This window comes from Belonocnema kinseyi, chromosome 2 (assembly GCF_010883055.1).
Source record: "Belonocnema kinseyi isolate 2016_QV_RU_SX_M_011 chromosome 2, B_treatae_v1, whole genome shotgun sequence".
In the NCBI taxonomy this organism is placed as follows: domain Eukaryota; kingdom Metazoa; phylum Arthropoda; class Insecta; order Hymenoptera; family Cynipidae; genus Belonocnema; species Belonocnema kinseyi.
In genome coordinates, this window is record NC_046658.1 from 174,806,530 (window position 1) to 174,826,912 (window position 20,383).

At 29.4% G+C, this 20,383-nt stretch overlaps 1 protein-coding gene across 1 annotated transcript in view; it reads right to left on the bottom strand.

The window, feature by feature from the left end:
- Positions 1-20,383, bottom strand: part of LOC117167828 (basement membrane-specific heparan sulfate proteoglycan core protein-like) — a 326,460-nt gene that overhangs the window by 5,274 nt on the left and 300,803 nt on the right. The window contains exons 6-7 of the mRNA XM_033353032.1: positions 18,752-18,915; positions 15,299-15,455 (exon numbers count right to left, since the gene is read on the bottom strand). Of these exons, the coding sequence (XP_033208923.1) occupies positions 15,299-15,455; positions 18,752-18,915 (321 nt within the window). The remainder of the gene's footprint in view (positions 1-15,298; positions 15,456-18,751; positions 18,916-20,383) is intronic.

Consider the following 20,383-nt stretch of genomic DNA (forward strand, 5'->3'; position numbering starts at 1 on the left):
GGATGGATGGATGGATGGATGGATGGATGGATGGATGGATGGATGGATGGATGGATGGATGGATGGATGGATGGATGGATGGATGGATGGATGGATGGAATTGCATAAATTTTTTATATTTAAAGAGGGAAAATATAATTAATGTGAGACACCGTTCCTATTTGACGGGTGCACAATTCATAAATACTGTTCAGATTTGCAAGCGTACGAGTACAATGAACTGCAAAAGTGCAGAAAGAGTTTAAGGTGTAACTGTTCCCCAGACAGTCGTAGGTACCCATTTAAACCTTCTGCATTCTTTTAGCTCTTTTCTCTCAGAGTAACAATATTAAATTTTCCGTTCGCGCAATAGCCGAATGAAGTTGAAAAATGGTTGCAAATACCTCTCAGTCTTTTCAAGAGACACGTAGTTTTATTTCTTCTTGAGCTGTGAAACGCGATCGTAGCTTTTCCGATACGCGAATTCAAGATAACGCAAAACTTTTACTCTGCGATAAAATAAATAAATGTTTTAGTAAATCCCAATCCTTTGTTTTATCCCAAGGTTGGCTAATCATGATTTGAAAAAGATACGACAGACACAACTGAAAACTACTTATTTTGGAATTTTCATTCGATTCATACTCTTCCCAGTAAATAATCATAACCAAACTTTTAATGCACTACAATAACAATATGCGATTTTCGACTGCCTATTAGATGAGGTGGTAGCGCTTTGTGTTTAAAATCGAACATTTTCTTGTTATTTGCTTTAGTAAAATTTATCACTATTATATAATAAATTGAAAACAAAGACAAATTACGAAAATAATTACAAAAAATCGAGTCTGAAAACGAAAAGGATTTTGTAACATTTAGTTAAAATAAAATTATTTTTTATTTCATAATGTTTCAATGTTTCAAAATATTGTCCAATTGCAAAATCGGAAAGATACAGAGAGAAATTGTTTTACTTTTTTTAAATTATCCATTTTTAATGCTATATTTTCGGATTGTTTAATTTTTAGATCAAGATTTAGAAAAATGAATATTTCAAAATTTTTAAATATTTGTTTGAAAACGCTTAAGAATAAATACTAATTTTTATTGACGTTTTAAAAATTAGGCCTCAAACTTAAGATTCCTTAACTTTGCAAGGTGTGATTGAGAATTTAAAAATTCTGTATTTCAACGAAATTTTAGTTCACTTTAAATCAACAAAATTTCAAATAATGTTAGTGTAAAAAAGTTCAATAGTAAAATTTTTTGGCAACTATAGTTTTTTTAGTTCTTAGTTAAATTCATATTCTGTTCAAGCTTTTATTTAAAATAATTCAATTTTACAGGATTATTATTATCAAATTTTTCATTTTCAGCGGTAAATATGAGGGTGAATTGTTTTCTGATTTTAGACAATTTTTTCAACTTATAATCATTTTTAATTGAAAATTATGCAAATTCAAAGATTTTAAATTTTTAATTGGTCAACTTTAAACGCCTGCAATTAGAAATCATGCAGCTTAAGTTCCTTTGAATTAAAAATGATTTATTTTCATAGTTTTAATCTGGAAAACTGAAACATGCTAAGGTTTTTAAATGGTGCTATTTTTAACAATTTTATCTCAAGTCGTTCAATTTTGAAATTCTTGGATTAAGAAATATATTTAATTTTGAAAGCTTTGAATGAGCAAATATACGATTTCAATTCCTTTCTAATAAAGTTGTTAAATTTTCATTCTATACAAACTATTGTCCTTTTTTAAAATTTTGCTTAATTTAAAATTGTTTAAATTAGAACATTTCCAATTCAATTAGTTCATTATATTTTTTTAAATTACAAATGAATAATTATTAATTATTTTTTAAAGATTGCTAATAACCTTATATTTAAAATTGTCATTATCAATGGATTTTGAAATTGCCTATAGTTCAAATGTTAAAAAAGTATATAAATGAAAGGCATTTTCTGTTGTTATTATTATTGTAATACTCACCTTTTTAAATTAAAGTAATTATTCACAGTTATTAACAAAAAATTACCTACAGACTCAGAACTTACATAGACAATTTTGTCATATGGAAAAAAAATATTCTTTGAATCAAAGTAACTTATCCCGTAGTAAAACCTAATTAATATTTTTTATAGGTTCACAGGACTTTTCTTTAAATAAAATAATTTTTATCATAAATGTAATCCAGATAATTTACATAAAAAATTATTATGTTTAAAATTATTTTGATGTAACGGCAATAGATGTACACAAAAAATTATCTGAAAATCAAGATTTACATTGCTAATAGCTTAAAAATTCAACTTTAGCTGGGAAATATACTTGTGAAAAATTGCTTAGATCGAAGTGTAACGGACAGCTTGCAAGAGCAGCTTTCGATGCATAAACAGGGCAAGTAACTTTGTTCCATACGGATAAGCTTTATTCTTTATTTTCTATCTTCTTGCTGAAAGCTAATTAAATAAGGGTTTCAGGAACTAACAAGAAAATTTTTTCTTCAAAATCTTAAATAAATGCAGGAAAATAAAACGCATAAAGGCTTTTGAAAATTTAGATTTAAACTTTTAAATAATTAACTAAATCTGAGAGATTCATATATATGTAGATAATTTTATAGATTAGGAAAATTCAATTATGAAATTTTAAAGATAATAACTGCAGTGAGGCGTATTAATTTTTTTCATTTTAGATCCTAAAACTGCTCATAAAATATACTTATTAATTCTTAAAAAGCCTTTAACCATGAGAGATTTAACCTTCCTTTCCCTTCCCTTTCCCACATTTTGTCTACTCTTTTTGCCCCATTCTTACTCCCCTAGCTATCATTTATATTTCCTCACATTCCTTCCCCAGCCCTTACCTTTTCTCTCCTAATTATCTACACCATCCCGCTAGCTTTCCACACACTTGATCTCCCACAATTTCCCAACATCCTTTACCTATATTTTTTCTCAATTCTCATCTTTACAGTTACTTCCCGTAACTCATATTACTTATTTCCTATCTTCTAATTTGTTATCACTTCACCTAATTTTCCTTCTTTATGACCCCTCACTATCCGTTTTTGGCCTCCCTTATTCCTTCTTATACCCTGTACATCCAAAAGTTTCCTTTCCCTTACTAATACTACACAGTCCACTATTTTCTTACACTCACAGCCTTTTAACACAAATTCACCTCCCATCATTATTTCCTCGCCCCTTCCCTCATTTTCACTATGTTCCCGCAACTTAATTACCTCACTCGCCATGCTTATTTCCCCTAACTTTCTTTGTATCCCCTTCCCTCGTTTATCCTACTCTCCCTCCTCATTTATCCTCACTTCACCAACATATTTATCTACAACTTCCTGTACTTACCTACTATTCTCCTTCTATAATTTTTCGTGAATCCCTGAAAACAACACCCCTCTAGTTCCCCAATTATCTTCTTCTCATGTCTCTTAACTATTACTACTTTCTCTTTTCTAATTTTAAATCGCTTTCCATACTCTACCTTCCTGTCCTTTCCTTATTTCTCCATACATTCTTTACTCGCTCTGCTCTAATTTCACCTCATTTATTCTATTTGAAATCTCCTAACTTGCACTCACTTTTCCTACTTCCTTCCTCACCACATTCACTAGGTCTCCTTCCCCTCCTCATACTATACAATTTACTATTTTCCCTACTCCCTGCTATTTCCCTAAATTGACTTCCCATAATTTCCTTTCACCCTCCACCCACTGATTCTCTTACGTTCCATTCACTCACTTACACTACTTCACCTCCCCATTCTTCCTTACTTCCCCTACTTCCCTTCCTTAACTTCCTCTACTCTCCCTCCTGTCCTCACACTCCCCTCAGTTCCCTGTAACCACTTCCCTCGTTTACCCCATCCCCTCATTTCCGAACAATTTACCTACCTATTCACCCACCAATGTTCCTTATATACCATATTATTCTTGTAATTTTCCCTGTACATGCGTTACCCCTAGCACTCTTTTTTTCTCTTATGTCTTTAAATAACCACCATTTTTTCTATTTGTATTTTCAAGTACTTGCCATACAGCCTTTCCTTCCCCGTCCTTATTTCTTCTCACTATCTCTACTTATCCTTATCTAATTTGACCACACTTACGCTACTTCTAATCCTCTTATTTTCAGTCACTATCCCTACTTCCTCTATTATCACTTCCGCTTGTTCCTCTATCTTCACACATACTACACAATCAACTATTTACTCTAGTTCCTGCTATTTATCGAAATTCATTTCTCATCATTTCATTTGGCTTTCCGTTGCTCATTTACCTTACGCTCCACTTACTTAAACTGATTCCCCTCTCCCATTCCTACTTACTTCCACTACATTCCTTCTTTCATTTCCTTTACTCTCCTAAATCTCCTTCTCCCCCCTTCACTAGATATTTATCCATGAGTTTGCTGACTTACATATTCCTTATATAATTTTCACTGCGTCCATATACACCTTAAACCTCCTGACCCATTTCTCTTTCTCCTTATTTCTCCTCACTACCTATACTTCGTCTGTTCTTATTTTAAACTACCTCTCTTATTTTTCATCCTCTAATTTCACCTCACATAACCTACTTCTTATCCCTTAATATCCATTTTCTGCCCCTTTTTTCTCTTTCGTCACTTCCACTAGTTCCTCTCCCTTCACACGTACTACTCAACCCGCTATTTTCCCTACTCCTTGATATTTCTCCGCATTCACCTCTCACAATTTCACTCATTTCTCCTACATTCCTACTCACTAAGCCTAGGTCCCACACCCTATTCCCCTCATTCTCTCTATTTCCCTTACCTAATTTCAACCACTCCCCCGCCCTCTTTTGCCTTTATTTACTCTCCTTCCTGCAAAACCTATAAAACTCTCAAAATTTAGAAAAACTTCAATTTTTCATCCTTTTTCTAAAATTGAATGGGCACCGGATGTAAAAAGATATTCACCGTTCAGATACTTTATTCTATGCCGAATTACAGTGTTTGATGATGATTTTCAACGAAAAAAAAAAGACGTCTTTTCCCTTTTAGGATAAACTTCGACCAAGACGACTATGCTACTTTAATTAAAACTATACGCATTAACAATTATAATTAATTACCAGAGATGACCTGTCCCTGGATATTGTAAAGAAACTCGAAAAGTCTGTGATGAGCAATTATAAAAATTGGATTCACTTGTAATTAAGAATTAACTTTCTTAATTAATAGAATCGCTAAATTGTATCTTTAATCTGTTGGAGGAAGTGGTTCTGGCAGCCACAGAGAAGATTGCAGAAGAGGACAGAAAGAGTTAAGAAGAGGAAAAAAGGGAAAATGTGAAAAAGGGAAAAAGGGAGATGGGAAAAGAAGGAAGGGATGCTAGAAGTCGGTGGTGGCGAAAGGGCTCGAGTCGTTGTAAGTTATATGCGCGACGTTATTTACGATCGCATAAGAATTAGCTCAGGCTGGAGCAACCCCTCGCAAAAAGTTCGCTTTGCCACGAATACGACTGTATTCGAACCCTTTTTGCAGAATTCCAATGGTTTCTCAAAGTCGTTAAATTTTCCCTTTCCTTCAAATCGAGGGTAAACGATCTTTTCTTAAATTCCAGAAATGAGAAACTACAACTATGTGCCACATCGCTTATCAAATTATCCTATTCTCTTCTATTTTGCACAGACATTAAATTACTCTTTAATGGAAAGTGTATTCCAAGATTTGAGTTATGAAGCTATTAATTCATGAAGGGGTGGGTACATTCATGAAGAAAACATTTACGAGGAAATTCATTTATGATCATATAAATTTATTTATGATGATATAAATTCATAGAACAAAGTTTTAAGAATTGCATTTCGGTAATTTATTGGTCCAGATTATTTATCAGTAAAGATTTTTTTGCAATTACTGTTAGTTCAATTTTTGATAGAGATTAAAAATTAGGCAGTCTGAAATTATTTCAAAATAGGGGTAATAGGGTGATTTTTCAAAAAAACGGAGGAATTTTTTTCAATGAGACTGATAAAGCCAGTGGTCGAATTTTCAAATAACAAAATTAATCAATAAGGCAAATATGCAACAAAATGATTGAATTTTTCACAAAATAGATCAATTTTTAACTATATGGTTCAATTTTCGAATAAAAGTATTAGACTTTAACCAAAAATCCAAAAATACCATTGTTCAATTAACAATCATATTGTTTCTTCTTTTTTACTTAATTTGTAAACTTAAAATTCAACTGTGCTATTTTGCTTAGGACATTATTGTTTGTTGAAAGTTGATGCATTTTGTTTAAAATTCTTCTTTTCAGGTAGATAAATAATCTTCCTTTTTAAAAATTTTTCTTTCTTAGTTTGAAAATCAACTATTAAAAAAAATACATGTTGCGGAAAGTTAATTTATGTTGTGGAAAATTAATCTGTGTTGTTAAAAATATTGGCCCTGTAGTAAAAAATTTATCTTCTGGTAGAAAATTAATCTTTTTAATTGAAACTCATCTTTTTAGAGTAAAAATTTACCCAATTGTTGAACAATTTAACTATTTTTTGCAAATTTTACTTTCTTGCTTAAAAATCGACAATTTTGTTGAAAAGTTACCTATTTGCTCGAAAATTTAATTTTTCTTTTGAACATTTATCTTTTCGGATTTCAAAATTAAAAATTATACTGCTCTGTTGACAAATCATTTTTTAGTAAAAATGTAACTTGTTGGTAGAAAATTGAAATATTTGATTAAAAGTTCGTTTTTTTTAAATTAATATTTTTGATTAAAAATTCAACTTCTATTTTTTTAGTTGAAAATTGAAACAGCTGTTCAAAAATTTTTTATTAGTTTAGAAATAATGTAAGTTGTTAAAAAATCATCTTTTTGACAGAAATTTGATCTTCTTGGTTAAAAGTGCATCCTTTGTATTATAAATAAAATTAATTCTTTGAAAATAATTTAGTTTGGGTCGAGAATTGAACCTTATTTAATAAACTGATTTGCTGGAAGCTAATTTTTTTAATTGAAGATTTCTTAATTTAGTGGAAAATTTCACAAATTTTTTTAAAGATTAGTTCTTTATGTACTAATTTTTATATCCGAAAATTAAAAAATTTACTGGAAATTAACTTTCCGCAACACGCATTTTTTTTAATAGTTGAATTTCAAACTAAGGAAGAAAAATTTTTAAAAAGGAAGATTATTTATCTTCCTGAATAGAAGAATTTTAAACAAAATGCATCAATTTTCAACACACAATAATGTCCTCAGCAAAATAGCACAGTTGAATTTTAAGTTTAAAAATTAAGTAAAAAAGAAGAAACAATATGAATTTCCAGTGAAAAATATAATAACAGGAATTTCAACGAAAAACTGTATGTTTTAATTATAAAGCATTAAATTTACTGAAAAAAGGCACATTTTTGAAAAAAATGGAATTCTCAATCGAGAGGAATTACTTTTCCACATTTCCACATTTTTATATTTAATGAAAAAGTATGCGTTTTTAACAAATTACATGAATTTCGAACCGAATAATTAAATTTTCAACAACAAAAAAACAAGTTTGAATTGAAAATTTTAATTTCTTACCAAAAATTAAAAAATTAAATATAAAGTTGAAGAAAATAAATTTCTAATCAAAAGCATTAAATTGTAATTAAAAAGTTGCATTTTTAATGCAAAAAGACAAATCTTCATATGGTGAAAGACGATTTTAAAAAGCAACATTTGAAATTTAAATCAAAAAGATTAATTCTGAACATACATACAATCGTAGAATTCTCAAACAAAAATAAGTAACTTTTAAATAAGAAAGAGTTTGATTTTTTCACGGGTTCTGAATACTTCTTTCGCATTTAAGCGAAAAGAGCAAGGAGAGGGGGAAGTTTCTTGAAAAAATGGGAAAAAAGAGAAATTCCTTTTTAAAAAAGGAGGAAAAGGCATTGGTACAAGGAGTCCTAAACCTGTTACAGAGAAAAAAGATTTTCTTGTTTGTATAAATAAATATCTTGAATTATTTATATTGTGATAAGAGTCTAACACTCAATTTCATTAAATAACAAAAATTATTCATTGCTATTAATTATTGAATACCTAGGGTTGATAATTTGAATTTTTAGCAAACATTATACATCTGATAATCGGATTTAAAACTATTTTAAAACATTAAAAAAATTATGAAAAATTTAAAATATGTCTACAAATTGAGAAAAGTTGGACGTTTATTCACATGGTTCTTTTTTTTTACATTTTTGACACTTGAAGCTCAAGGATAAAACGCACTTTCATGAATCAATAAATGTTCGGACTAAACAGCGATGAGATGTGCAATATTCGTAAAAGCATTGGAAAGTGCAGCATTGTGTGTGTTCCACCTGTCATGAAAAGCATGAGAATTGCGAGAATTGCGGAACACTGATATTTATCACAGTGAGGCGAGCATTTCAAGGATTTAATTCCGTGAAATCGACTCGAAACGCTTTAGTCCTATAAGCTCTCCCCGGAAATATGAGTGTTATACCACATCCGTATTAAAGTTTTAACTCACAATCTGCAAAACTACGAAACAAGTTGCCGAAATTCTGATTTATGATCTCACATTAGCAGGGTTCGATTGGGCATCTTCATATCTGAAGAAATCCAGATGGACTTGTCATGTCACACAGTGGGTAAAAAATGCATTTTTTATGCAGCATTTCAACCCCTTTCGACGCCTTTAAAATGGAAACTTTCAAGTTGTGACAAAAATTTTCATGTAAAAAATTCCCTGTTCCAAGTGAAATGATATTTCTTTACTGAAACTTCCAGTCCTAAAATAAAAACGATGATTATTTTCTAAAATTGTCTGCTCTAAGTCGGGATAAGTGAGAAGTAAGTAAATTAAACGAAATGAATTTTTTTTCTTTTTGTTTTTTAATTGAAACATCTCACAGAGGAAGAAATTGAAAAAAGATTTTTTTAAATTGAAAATAATAAACATTAAATTAGAAATTATGATTTGCTTAGAGTAAACGCTTTTTTAAATTGAACAAAATGATTAAAATAATTAACACTTGAATCTTTGGAAATTCCTGCTAAGCTGCAGAAGCAATAGCATCCTTTTACCACATTTGATAAACTACAAATCAAATTTCAAATTTAAAAAATTTTTTTAATCAATTCCGCTCTTGCAACACGAGAATGAATGTTAAAATTTCAAAAATAAAGAAAAAAAATAATAATTTTAAGAATACGATCCCATGTCTTCTAATTAAACCCTTGAATATCAAGTAGCATCAGAAACATACAACAAGATTAGAAGAAGATACAACAATAGAAAAAAGCAACTATATTAATGGTTTTTTCAAACTATTAGAAATACAAAAATTGTCCACATTATAAGAAAATGGAGTAAATTAAGTTAGTATTTACAAGAACTTGAAAATCGTTTGTAATTCCTGCTACATTGCGGAATTAATATCATCATTTCACCACATTTGATACCCTATAAACTAAATTCGCATCTCAAATTTAAGAAAAGTAGTAATTCCGCTTTGGCAACATGAAGATAAAAGATCAAATTTTAAACACAGAGAAAAAAATGGACAAGTTTACAAATACAATCCAACATCTCCATATTAAAATCTAACTTCGTGAATATCAAGTATCATAAGCTAATTATACAACATAATTTGAAGGAGATGCAATAGAAGAAACCAACTATACCCTTGATTTTTTTCAAAACGATAGGAAATATAAAAATTGTCAACAGTCTAAGAGAATAGAGTAAATTAAGTAGTCTTTAGAACAACTGAAAAATCGTCGAAGATTCCTGCTTTGTTACAAAAACAATTACATCATTCGATCACATTTGATAAATTACAGAACAATTTTTTCTTCAAATTTAAGAAAAGTGCTGATAAATTCCGCTCTTGCAACACGAGAATTAAAGTTGAAATTTAAAGAATAGAAAAAGAATGGACAAGTTTACAAATACGATCGAACATCTTCTAAATAAAATCTTATCTGGCGAATATCAAGTAACATCAAATAAACATAAAATACGATTAGAAGAAGATAAAACAATAGAAGAAACAAATTATGCTGATAGGATTTTCCAAATTATTGGGAATAGAAAAATGATCAAAAGTCTAAGAAAATGGAGTAAATTAAGTAAGTCTTTAGAAGAATTGAAAAATCTTCAAAGATTCCTGCTTTATTGTAAAAACAGTAGCATCATTCTCCCACATTTAATAGAATACAAACCAAATTTCCGTTTAAATTTTAAGAAAAATAATATTTCCGCTCTAACAGCTTGAGAATGAAAATTGAAAATTTAAAAGCAGAGAAAAAATGTACAAGTTTAGAAATACCACCCAACATCTTCTAATTAAAATCTTACCAGGTGAATATCAAGTAGCATCAGACAAACATAAGACACAATTAGAAAAAGATAGAACGATTGAAGAAACCAACTATACTGATGGGATTTTCCGAATGCTTAGCAATAGAAAAATTGCCAACAGCATAAGAGAATGGAGTAAATTAAATAAGTCTTTACAAGAACTTGAAAATCGTTTGTGATTTCTGCTACGTTGTCGAAACAATAGGAAACAATATTCAACCGCATTTAATAAACCACAAACCAAATTTGCGTTGCAAATTTAAGAAAAGTATTAATTCTGCTCTGACACCATGAGAATGAAAGTGTAAATTTCATACACAGAAAAGAAAATAGACGAGTACAACAAAATCCAAATTCTTCTAATAAAATTATCAGCTAGTCAACAGCAACTAACATCAGCTAATTTCTGAAAGCAAGATCGCTTCCTCTTTGTTGGAACACCCCAGGAACCAAAAATTGGTTCTAATATAAGCTCCCGTTTTCTCTGCCTGGTTATCAAATCAAGTTTGTTAAATAAGAACAATTTTTTGGGGGTGTAGAGATGAAAATATGTTTCACCATAGATTTCGTCGACAAGTAGGTCTAGGAAAAATGTGATGTCGAGCTTGAGAGACCCTTGCAATAACTTTCGTAGCAGAATTCACGATAATAGAGACCACCCTGTGAATCTAGCATGCAAGTGCGCTTACTGTTCCACTTCTCAACTCTCTCCTTTTCCTTCCCTTGCCAGGGATCCTTACATAGCGCTTCCAAGGGGATCAAGTAGACAAATAGTTGTAAAGTGATATACAGTTATTTTCGAGAAATTGTAGAAGCGAGTCTGGAATAATGTCTTCGGTGCGTGCGTGAGGTGAGGACTTCCTGCTGCATTTCTCTATCTCCTACCCCATTTTGCGGAATAATGCTTCTCCTACTTATTGCTTCTTCTACTTATTGCTTCTCACGTTGCTGATACTGATATGAAAGGGTGTCCTATGTACTTTCATATTTATAACCGTATTTCCTCAATGCAATGCAAATAACATTTCATACTTCTCTTCTGATGGCAAATTTTAGATTGGTTTGAGAAATGTGAAGTATTAAAGTCGTTAAGAGGGCTCCGACTCCCTTTGGGGATCAAAAACAGTTTCAATAGTGACATAAATTTTGCACAAACTTATGAATATTCATTTTACCCAACATGATAAAAATAATTGAATCTTTAAATGCAGGTCATAAAAATCAACCACGAAACATTATGGGGGATGACACATAGGCAGTTCCTAGATGACCTAGAGTGAAGGGATAGTACCCTTAAGTACGCCTTCAGACCTGAACACATAAGCATCAATAGATTTTGATTGTTACAATTTTATTTGTTTCGACTTTGATTGTTATGATTTTAAACTTATCAAATCCCAATCATAAGCTTGAAGTCAGTTTAGTGTTGTGCTTCAGAAATTTAGTCTAGCTGAAGTCAATTTGAGTTTTGACTCGCCTTTTAACAAAGTTAAAAGCTTATTCGTAAAAATTCTTTGACAATCCTGATGATTGTCAGCCATCAGAACTGTTCTTAGATACTACACCTTGAGACCTAGACACCTGATTAACAATAGATTCTGCTGTTTACGATTTTGGTTGCGATGATAATCAAATACAATTTTCATGCATCCAGGATAAGAATCAGAGAAGCGGTCACTATCTACAATCAATATCACACAGAAACTCTGCACTGGAGTACATTAAAAGGATCATTCTATTTTTATTAAAATTCAAATATCAAATGTCAAATACAATCCACTCATTTGGAAACAGTGCCCAGTGGTCGACATCAAATCAAAATCATATGGTTAAAATGAGTTTAATGTTGTTCTTCAAAAATGCAATCAAACTAAAGTTAATTTGAATTTCAACTCCTTTTTAAAGAAAGTGAAAAGCCTATACGTAAAAATTCTTTAGAAAACCTGAGGATTTTTAACTATTATGACTGCTCTTAGGTAATAGGACTTCGGACCTAGACACTTGAACATCAATAGATTTTGTGGTTTACGATTCTGTTTGTGACGATTTTGGTTGTCATGACCATGAAAACCAATATGTATAAACCCAGCATAATAAGTACAGCATCAGCCACTATCTGCGTTCAATATCAGGTGAAAGCTTTGTTCTGGAGTACATTGAATGGATTATTCTATTTTCAATAGAATTCAATTATCAAATATCAAAAATCGAATAGAGTTTGGTCATTTGGTACCAATTCCCAGTGGTCGTCATCAAATCCCATTCATAAGTTTAAAATCAGATTAGTTTTATGTTTGCGAAATTCAATCAAACTGAAGTCAATTTGAATTTTTACTTCCCTTGAAGGAAAGACATGAGCTTAACCATAAAAATTTTTCAACAATCATGAGGATTGTCAAACATCATCACTGATCTTAGGTACAACACCTTTCGACTTGGACACCTAAACATCAATAGATTTTGTTGTTTACGATTTTGGTTGTAACAATTTTGGTCTTGATGACAATGAAATCCAACGCATATAAATCCAGAATGAGAATTATAGCATCGGACACTATCCAAATTCAACATTAGGCGGAAGCTTCGCCCAAGAGTAAATTGAAAGGATCATTATATTATTAGTAGAATTCAAATTTCAAATAGACTTTGCGCATTGGGAAACAATGCTCAGTCGTCGTCATTAAAACCTAGTCATTAGGTTAAAAACCGTTAAGTCATGTGCTCCAAAAATTAAATCGGGACAAAGTAGATTTGAATTTCTACTACCTTTAAAAAAAACTTAAAATTAAAGCCGCGAAAATTCTTTAAAAGTCTTCTATAACCTTTGGCTTAATTAAGATATTTATTATTTACTCGTCTTCTTTTAAAATCCGAAACACAAAATTAAAAAACGTTTAAAATTAAGAAAATAGCACCATTTTCTCTGAGAAAAATGAAAAATCGATTTTTTTAAAAACCTACCTCTAAACTTTTTGCGATTTTTCAAAACTTGTTCTGTGATAATGAAGACATCTTGTAAGTTCAAAGCTTGATAAATAACCTTTGTAGCCAGAAAAATTCTTCTTTCTTACAAATAAATTTTCTACTTTTCTTGGGAACAGTGATAGATACGAAAAAAATGTTAGGATTAAAGTTTTTACGTCTAAAAAAGTTATATGCCCAATTTTTCTTGTTATTTTGCGATATTTTCATAGTTTACGAGAAAAACTCCAAAATTACATTTTTAGGAAAAAAATTCTTCGGCCTCAAAAATCGTTTGAGGTAGTTGTCGTGCCCAAAGTCAGATATCTGAAAAATAGTTTTTTTATGATTTTAGGAAGTAAAATATTATAACTGATGTCATTGCAAATAAAAAGCTATTTTTAAATAAAAAATGTTAAAATTCACAAGGAAACATTAATTTTACCCATGTTTTTTACAAATGAATTTTTTCTAACCATCGCTTCTTACCCATTTTTAAAAAATGATCAGATTTTACTAAATATAGGTATATTTTTCCGGGAAAACATTCTCTGCAACTGTACTGTTTCCAATTTTGAAAGTAAATTTTTCTGTGGCTTCTATGAGTTGCTTCTTCTATGGCTCTAGATTGTTAGAGCGATTTTTTTAAGAAACAATTTTTTGAACGAATAATTATTTTTTATGAATATTAAGTTATTTTTAAAATTGGAAATCATAAAGTGGTAGAGAACGTTTTCCCGGAAAAATATAAGCCGTCATTTATTTAAATTTAATCATTTTTCAAATACTTTTAAAAAGCGAGGGTCCGAAACAATTCAAATGCAAAAAAAATGGTTGAAATTAATTTTTTTTTTACAGAGACAATTTTGACATTTTTCATAATTTGAAAAGTTTCTACTAATACCAGAAAGAAATCCTATTATAATAATGCGGTCTAAACCATTTTTGTGGCCAGGAGAATTTGTTTTTTCCCTAAAATTTAATTTTTAAATTTTGCTCGTAATCTATAAAAAATAGCACATATCACAATCTAACATTGTTTCCAAGAAAACGTAGAAAATTAGACTGTAAGAAAAAATAATTTTGCTGGCTACAAAAGTTATTTAGCAAGCACCATACTTACAAGATATCCTCAATATTAAAGTACAAGCTCAAAAACCAATTTTAAAGAAGACGATGAACGCTATTAAGATAAAAAAAGAAAATAACAAATGAATCAATAAGGTGAAAAGTTATAGATATTGAAAAAAGTCAGGTTTTTTTTAATAAAGCGCAACATTCAAATGAGCATAATTTTATAGAAAAACATTCTGTCACCTTTCGGAAAAATACGTGTAGCCTAATTTTCTCTAAAAAAAAACAACATATTTGGCCCCCGAGAGATACAATGATTTCAAGATTAGGGCCCCGCCTGATTCGAAATGGATTCGATTTAAACATTTATTAAAATTATCGAAGTCTTTTAGAATTCATCAAAAGTCACTGGACATTTTTTAGAATTCTACAAAAATCTTTAAAATCCATTCAATTCCTCGAAACCTACTTTAATACATTATAATTAGATATATTTTGTAGCTATAATTGAAAAGAAAGAATTGCACTTACTAGAAAATGAATTCAGAATAAAATTTAAAAGGAATCAAATATTTTTCCCAGTTCTAATTCGTTGACAATGAATGTTGTTTGCTTATTTTCGTAGCGTATGGTATGCAATTTGATTTTTAAAAATAATTTCCGACAAATTGATGTCAACTAATTTGTGTGTGCTTTATTTAAATTGAGAAAACAACGTTAAAAAATACCCTTTAATAATGATAATAAAATTTTTGTACTGTAGATTAAAAATGAAATTAAGGGACTCTCCTGTTATTCCACAACCGGTTATTTAATCCGGCTTCTCAATTGAAGAGTAATTTAATTTTTAATTTGGAAATTGGAATTACAAAAATTTAAAAATTTTTTCTATGCGGATTGAAATGTTACCCACCTGGCTCGACGATCAATGTGACAGTATCTTGCAGACCTTCGGTTGGTCGACAAGAATATTTCCCTGTGTCATCTGGGGTTACGGACGCAAGTGTAGCTGACGAAATTGTCTGCGCCGAACTTTTTTCAGTTTCTACGTTAATGCCACCTCTCTTTGCCTGCAAAATAATTTTGCAATTTAGATTCAAGTTAAAAAAATTCGAACGCTTTACCTTGTAAATTAAAATAATAATAGCATAGAATAATTAAAAAATTGTATTTTTTTTTTCTATCCCAAGAATAAGAGTTAATAATAAAAATATTAAAATCGATTATGCATTTAAACATGCATTGAATAATTTTGTAACTAATTTTAAAAATTCAAAATGTATGTGTAAGTTTTATTTCACGTTGTTTATCAAAAATCGGTTTCGTCCCAATATGATATGAAAACATTCAAATGATGTTGAAATACATCAGAAAATTTTCAGGATTTCAGAAATATTTTCAACAATTCCACCAATATTTGAAATATTTCACAAGGATTTCAAATTTCAAAAAGATTTCGTAAAGGCTTTAAAAGATTTTGAAAATTTAGAAATATTACAGAAGATTTAAAAAGTTGTCGAGATATTTCACAAAGATTTAAATCATTTTAGAAATATTTTTTAACATTTCATAAAGAATTAAAAATATTAAAAAATATTTTTGAAATCTCAGAAATATTTAATACGGTTTTAGAAATTGTTTAAAAATTTCTCAAACTTGTGAATAATTTAAAAAGATTTCAATAATTTCATAAATATTTAAAAAGATTTCAGAAAAATTTTCAAATATTTCAGAAGATTTTCGAAACACTTAAAAAGATTGTTTAAAAATAGTAAAGCTTTCACAAAGATTTCAGTGAGTTCACAATATATAAATGATTTCAGAAGATCAGAAGATTTGAAAGATTTCAGAAATATTTACAACAATTCCAGAAATATTTGCAATATTTAACACATGTTTCAAGATTTTAGAAGATTTCGCAAAGACTTAATTAAATTTCGAAGATTTTAAAATATATTAGATGATTTAAAGTTTTCCAACAAATTTCTCAAAGTGTTCAAAGATTTTACAAATATTTTAAAAGATTTCACCAAGAATTACAAATATTTCCTAATATTTTCAAAATTTTAGAAATATTTTATACGATTCCATAAATATCACAAATATTTCAAAAATTTATCAATGAATTAAAATTTTTTTATTATTTCACAAATATTTTAAAAGATTTCATAACTATTTTAAAATATCTGAGATTTTCAGGATTTTCGAAATATTTTAAACAATTCTATAACGATTTCCAAATGATTTAAAGATATTTTAGTTATTCTAAAAGATTTTCTAGATTTCAGAAATATGTCAAAATATTTGGCAAAGATTTGCAAAAATTTCAAGATATTCTGAAATTTCATAAATATATCTGACGATTCCCCAAATATTCCAAAGATGAAGAAATATTAGTCCACTTTTCAATATTCAGGACTAAGACTTTTTTTAAACACTAAAAATAGTCTTAATATGAGCATAAATTTTGCGAAATAGTAGAAAATAGAATCTTGCAGTTTTTTTAAATATGACACAACGAGTTAATAACTTGAAAAATTGCTTTAAATTCGCCAAAATGTACAAAAAATTATAATTTATTATGAAATTCTAGGAATTTTTTCAATCCTAAAGTTCCCGTGAAATACTTTTCTATCCTCCTTTGAAATCTGTTTTAATAAATTCCTGAAATGTACTGAAAATTTTGAAAATTTGTGAAATGGAAGATATGTAAAATAATTGAATCGTTAAAAAAATGTGTTAAGAAGTGTGTCAATAGTGCCTTGAGCCCGAAGCCTGCTAAAGGACCGTACTTAAATTATGTAACAGCTCAGGGGGGGGGGGGTCGAGACATTTTGTCACGATTTATTATGCTAGAGGGAGGGGGTCTCTTACTTATGTAAGTAATTTTTGAAAATTCACTGAGACTTTCTCCAGAAGGCTATCTTTCTAGTTATAAATTTTATTATTTCATAGTAAATTTAACAATTTTCATAAAATACATTCTTTTTGCTTCCAAATTCAACCGTAGTTTTTTTTAATCGCCTTTTTGGGTTAAAAATTCAACTCTCTTCGTAGAACATTAACTTTTGTTTAGGATTAATATTTTTTGCGGATTAGTCAACTAAAATGGATGTGAGTTCGATTAAAGAAAAAATTGTAGTTTTTTATTTAAAAATTATATGTTTTAATACAAATTCCATCTTTTCTGGATAAATATTAAACTATTTTTTAAATTAATTTTTAATTTTGTTCGTAGAAACTTATTTTTTTATTACAAAATTCATATTTTGATCTTGAAAAGTCAACATTAATCTTTTTCAGCAGAAAATTAAGCTATTTTTTAATAATTTGTCTTCTTGGTTTAGAAATTCATCTTTTTTAGTAAAAATTTCTTTTTTTATGAAAATGCCACATTTTAGTTAAAAATGACTCTTTTTTATTTTATTATTTAAATATTTTGTTTGAAAGATTTGGTTGAATCAGTTTGTTAAAAAATATTTTTTTTTAATTTATATTTTTAGTTAAAAATTCAACTACTTGGTCATTTTCTTTGTTTGAACATTTAATTTATGTAGAGAAAATTCATCTTTTGACTTAAGGGTTCAAAAATGTAGATAAACTTATATTTCTTTCTTGAGTGAAAAATATTTATTTTTTAAAACTTCCTCTTTTTGGTTTAAAATTTTTTTTGTTAATAAATTTTTTCTAAAAATTTATACTTTACAATAAAAAAGACATTTTTTTCATCAAAATTAATTATAAATTTGAAAATCTTGAATTTGTATAAAAAATACTGTTTGATTCCATTTATAAAAGATTCTATGTTGAAAGTACAGTGAAGCTCTTCTATAGCGCCGATTTTAGGGCTGAAGGAGGCTAGGAACTAACTACTTATAGCCCGCTCCGCTTTTGTTTGTTCACGCCTGACTGCTCGCCTGAGTAACATCCGCAGATCCCGCGCACATCGCGCAGCTCCTGTTACACCTACTTGCGACGCAGCGTCAATTCTTGAAAAGGCTATAGAAGGGAGAGCTATTAAAGAGTTTCCCTGTATTGCAAAATTAAAATGCCTGATTCTACTAGCAGTAACTAGCAAAACATTTCTGCAAAATAAAAATTACGTACAGAAATAAGGGGGAGGGGGTAAAATATTTTGTTGCGGAATGTTACATAAGAGATGAGGGATCTTAAAGAGGGCGTTACGTAATTTAAGTACGACCTCTAACAATAATTTCAAAAATAAATTTAGACCTCTCAACATCAAAAGAATGAGCAAACCGCAAACGTAACTTTGCGCTCTAGGAATCAAAAAGTGTAATATTTGATATGAGAATTGTGAAAGAGAGTGTAATTTGAAATAGCTGAGATCTGAAACATAAATCACCAGAATTGTCAGAAGTTTATTATCCCGGAGCCATTGTACACCCCTGATCGGACGCGTCTGATAAGGGGATGTTATGAGACACCTCAGGGTGATCGTCGACCCTGCAGGCACCCTTTGCTCACGAGGTCCTGTTATGGCTGCAACTGGTGCCGTACTCTCGTAACCTGAAAGCCATGTTCGAACAAATATCGTACATATAATGGTTAAATGAAGCCAATATCTCTACCATGTCCTGCCCATACGAAACCCAAACACTGATTTTACAATCTACTGCCAGGAATAGCCCATAAAATAGGAATCCCTTCCAACTTACATTAGGTCCGATTTTAGATTTATATTTCTTTATCAGGAATTCTGAGGAATTGTGTAGGATTTTATTGTAGGAACTGGACTGCGTTTTTGAAGCTACGGTTGCATTAGTGGGCGATGCCCGTTGTTAGCTGAGGGAACGCCAGATGCTGCAAGGTAGAAAAATGACTTTTTTTGGTTCACAATAACGTGCAGCCCACAAATATTGACCGATTTGGCAGAGAAAAAAATTCAAAAAAATCTGGTTACATTTCTAAGAGATTTCTCGAGCCGGATTTTGAACATAGACTTTTAATTTTTTTTATGAATAAGCAAATATGACGAGAGAAATTATCATTTTTTTTCCATTTGACGTTTCAGGTGCTCGTCAGTAACATGAACATTGTTCAAGTCACCTAAGTTTCATAGAATAACATTAGTTAAAGATATTTCAATATTATATAATAAACAAAACAAAAATATTCATAAACAAATTATTGGTTGCAAAAATGATGTTTACGAATTTCCATAATTTTAGGTTTTTAAAGTTATATAGCAAGAAATTTGAATGAAGCAATTTATTGACGAAGATCATTTTTCTTCAGATTTTTATTGTTGGTATTATGAACAAATTTAATAAACAAATGCATTAATCAGGTAATTTCTGGCAGAAATCTCCGTCGGCAGAAAAATGAGGTTTTTTTAAGTCTAGTCCTTTCTGTTCGGATCTTCATTACTATATCAGAAAAATTCATAAATAGTTTATATTGTTTAGGATTCTAAACAAATTTAATAAACAAATGCATAGATAAGAAATTTTTTTGAAAAAAAGTTCCGTTTTTTCGATGACAACTTTTTAAATTTGGAACTTCATGATAATTTTAGAAAAAATTGATAATTGATTGATTTAATTTTTTCATTTTTTTAAACAATTTCAATAAACAAATGTATTATTAGGGCATATTTCGGCGAACAAATTCTTTTCTTTTCCTGGTCAGACTTTTTAATTGGGATCATCATAATAAATTTAGCAACATTTATGATTATTTGATAAATTCTATGATTTTTTTTTTTAAATTTAATAAACAAATGCATTATTCGAGCATTTGTCGGCAAAAAAATTTGGATTTTTCAATGCTAGCCCATTCAGTTAGAAACTTCAGGAGAATTTCAGCAACATACATAACTAGTTCATAATTATTAGTATTTTTTAAAAAGATTTAATAAAAAAAATGCATTAATCAGGGTTTTCTTGAAAGAAAACCTCGTTTTTTCTTTGTAATTTTTGTTTTTAATTTGGAACTTTATGGTAATTTTAGAAAAATTCATAATGTTTTTAAATAA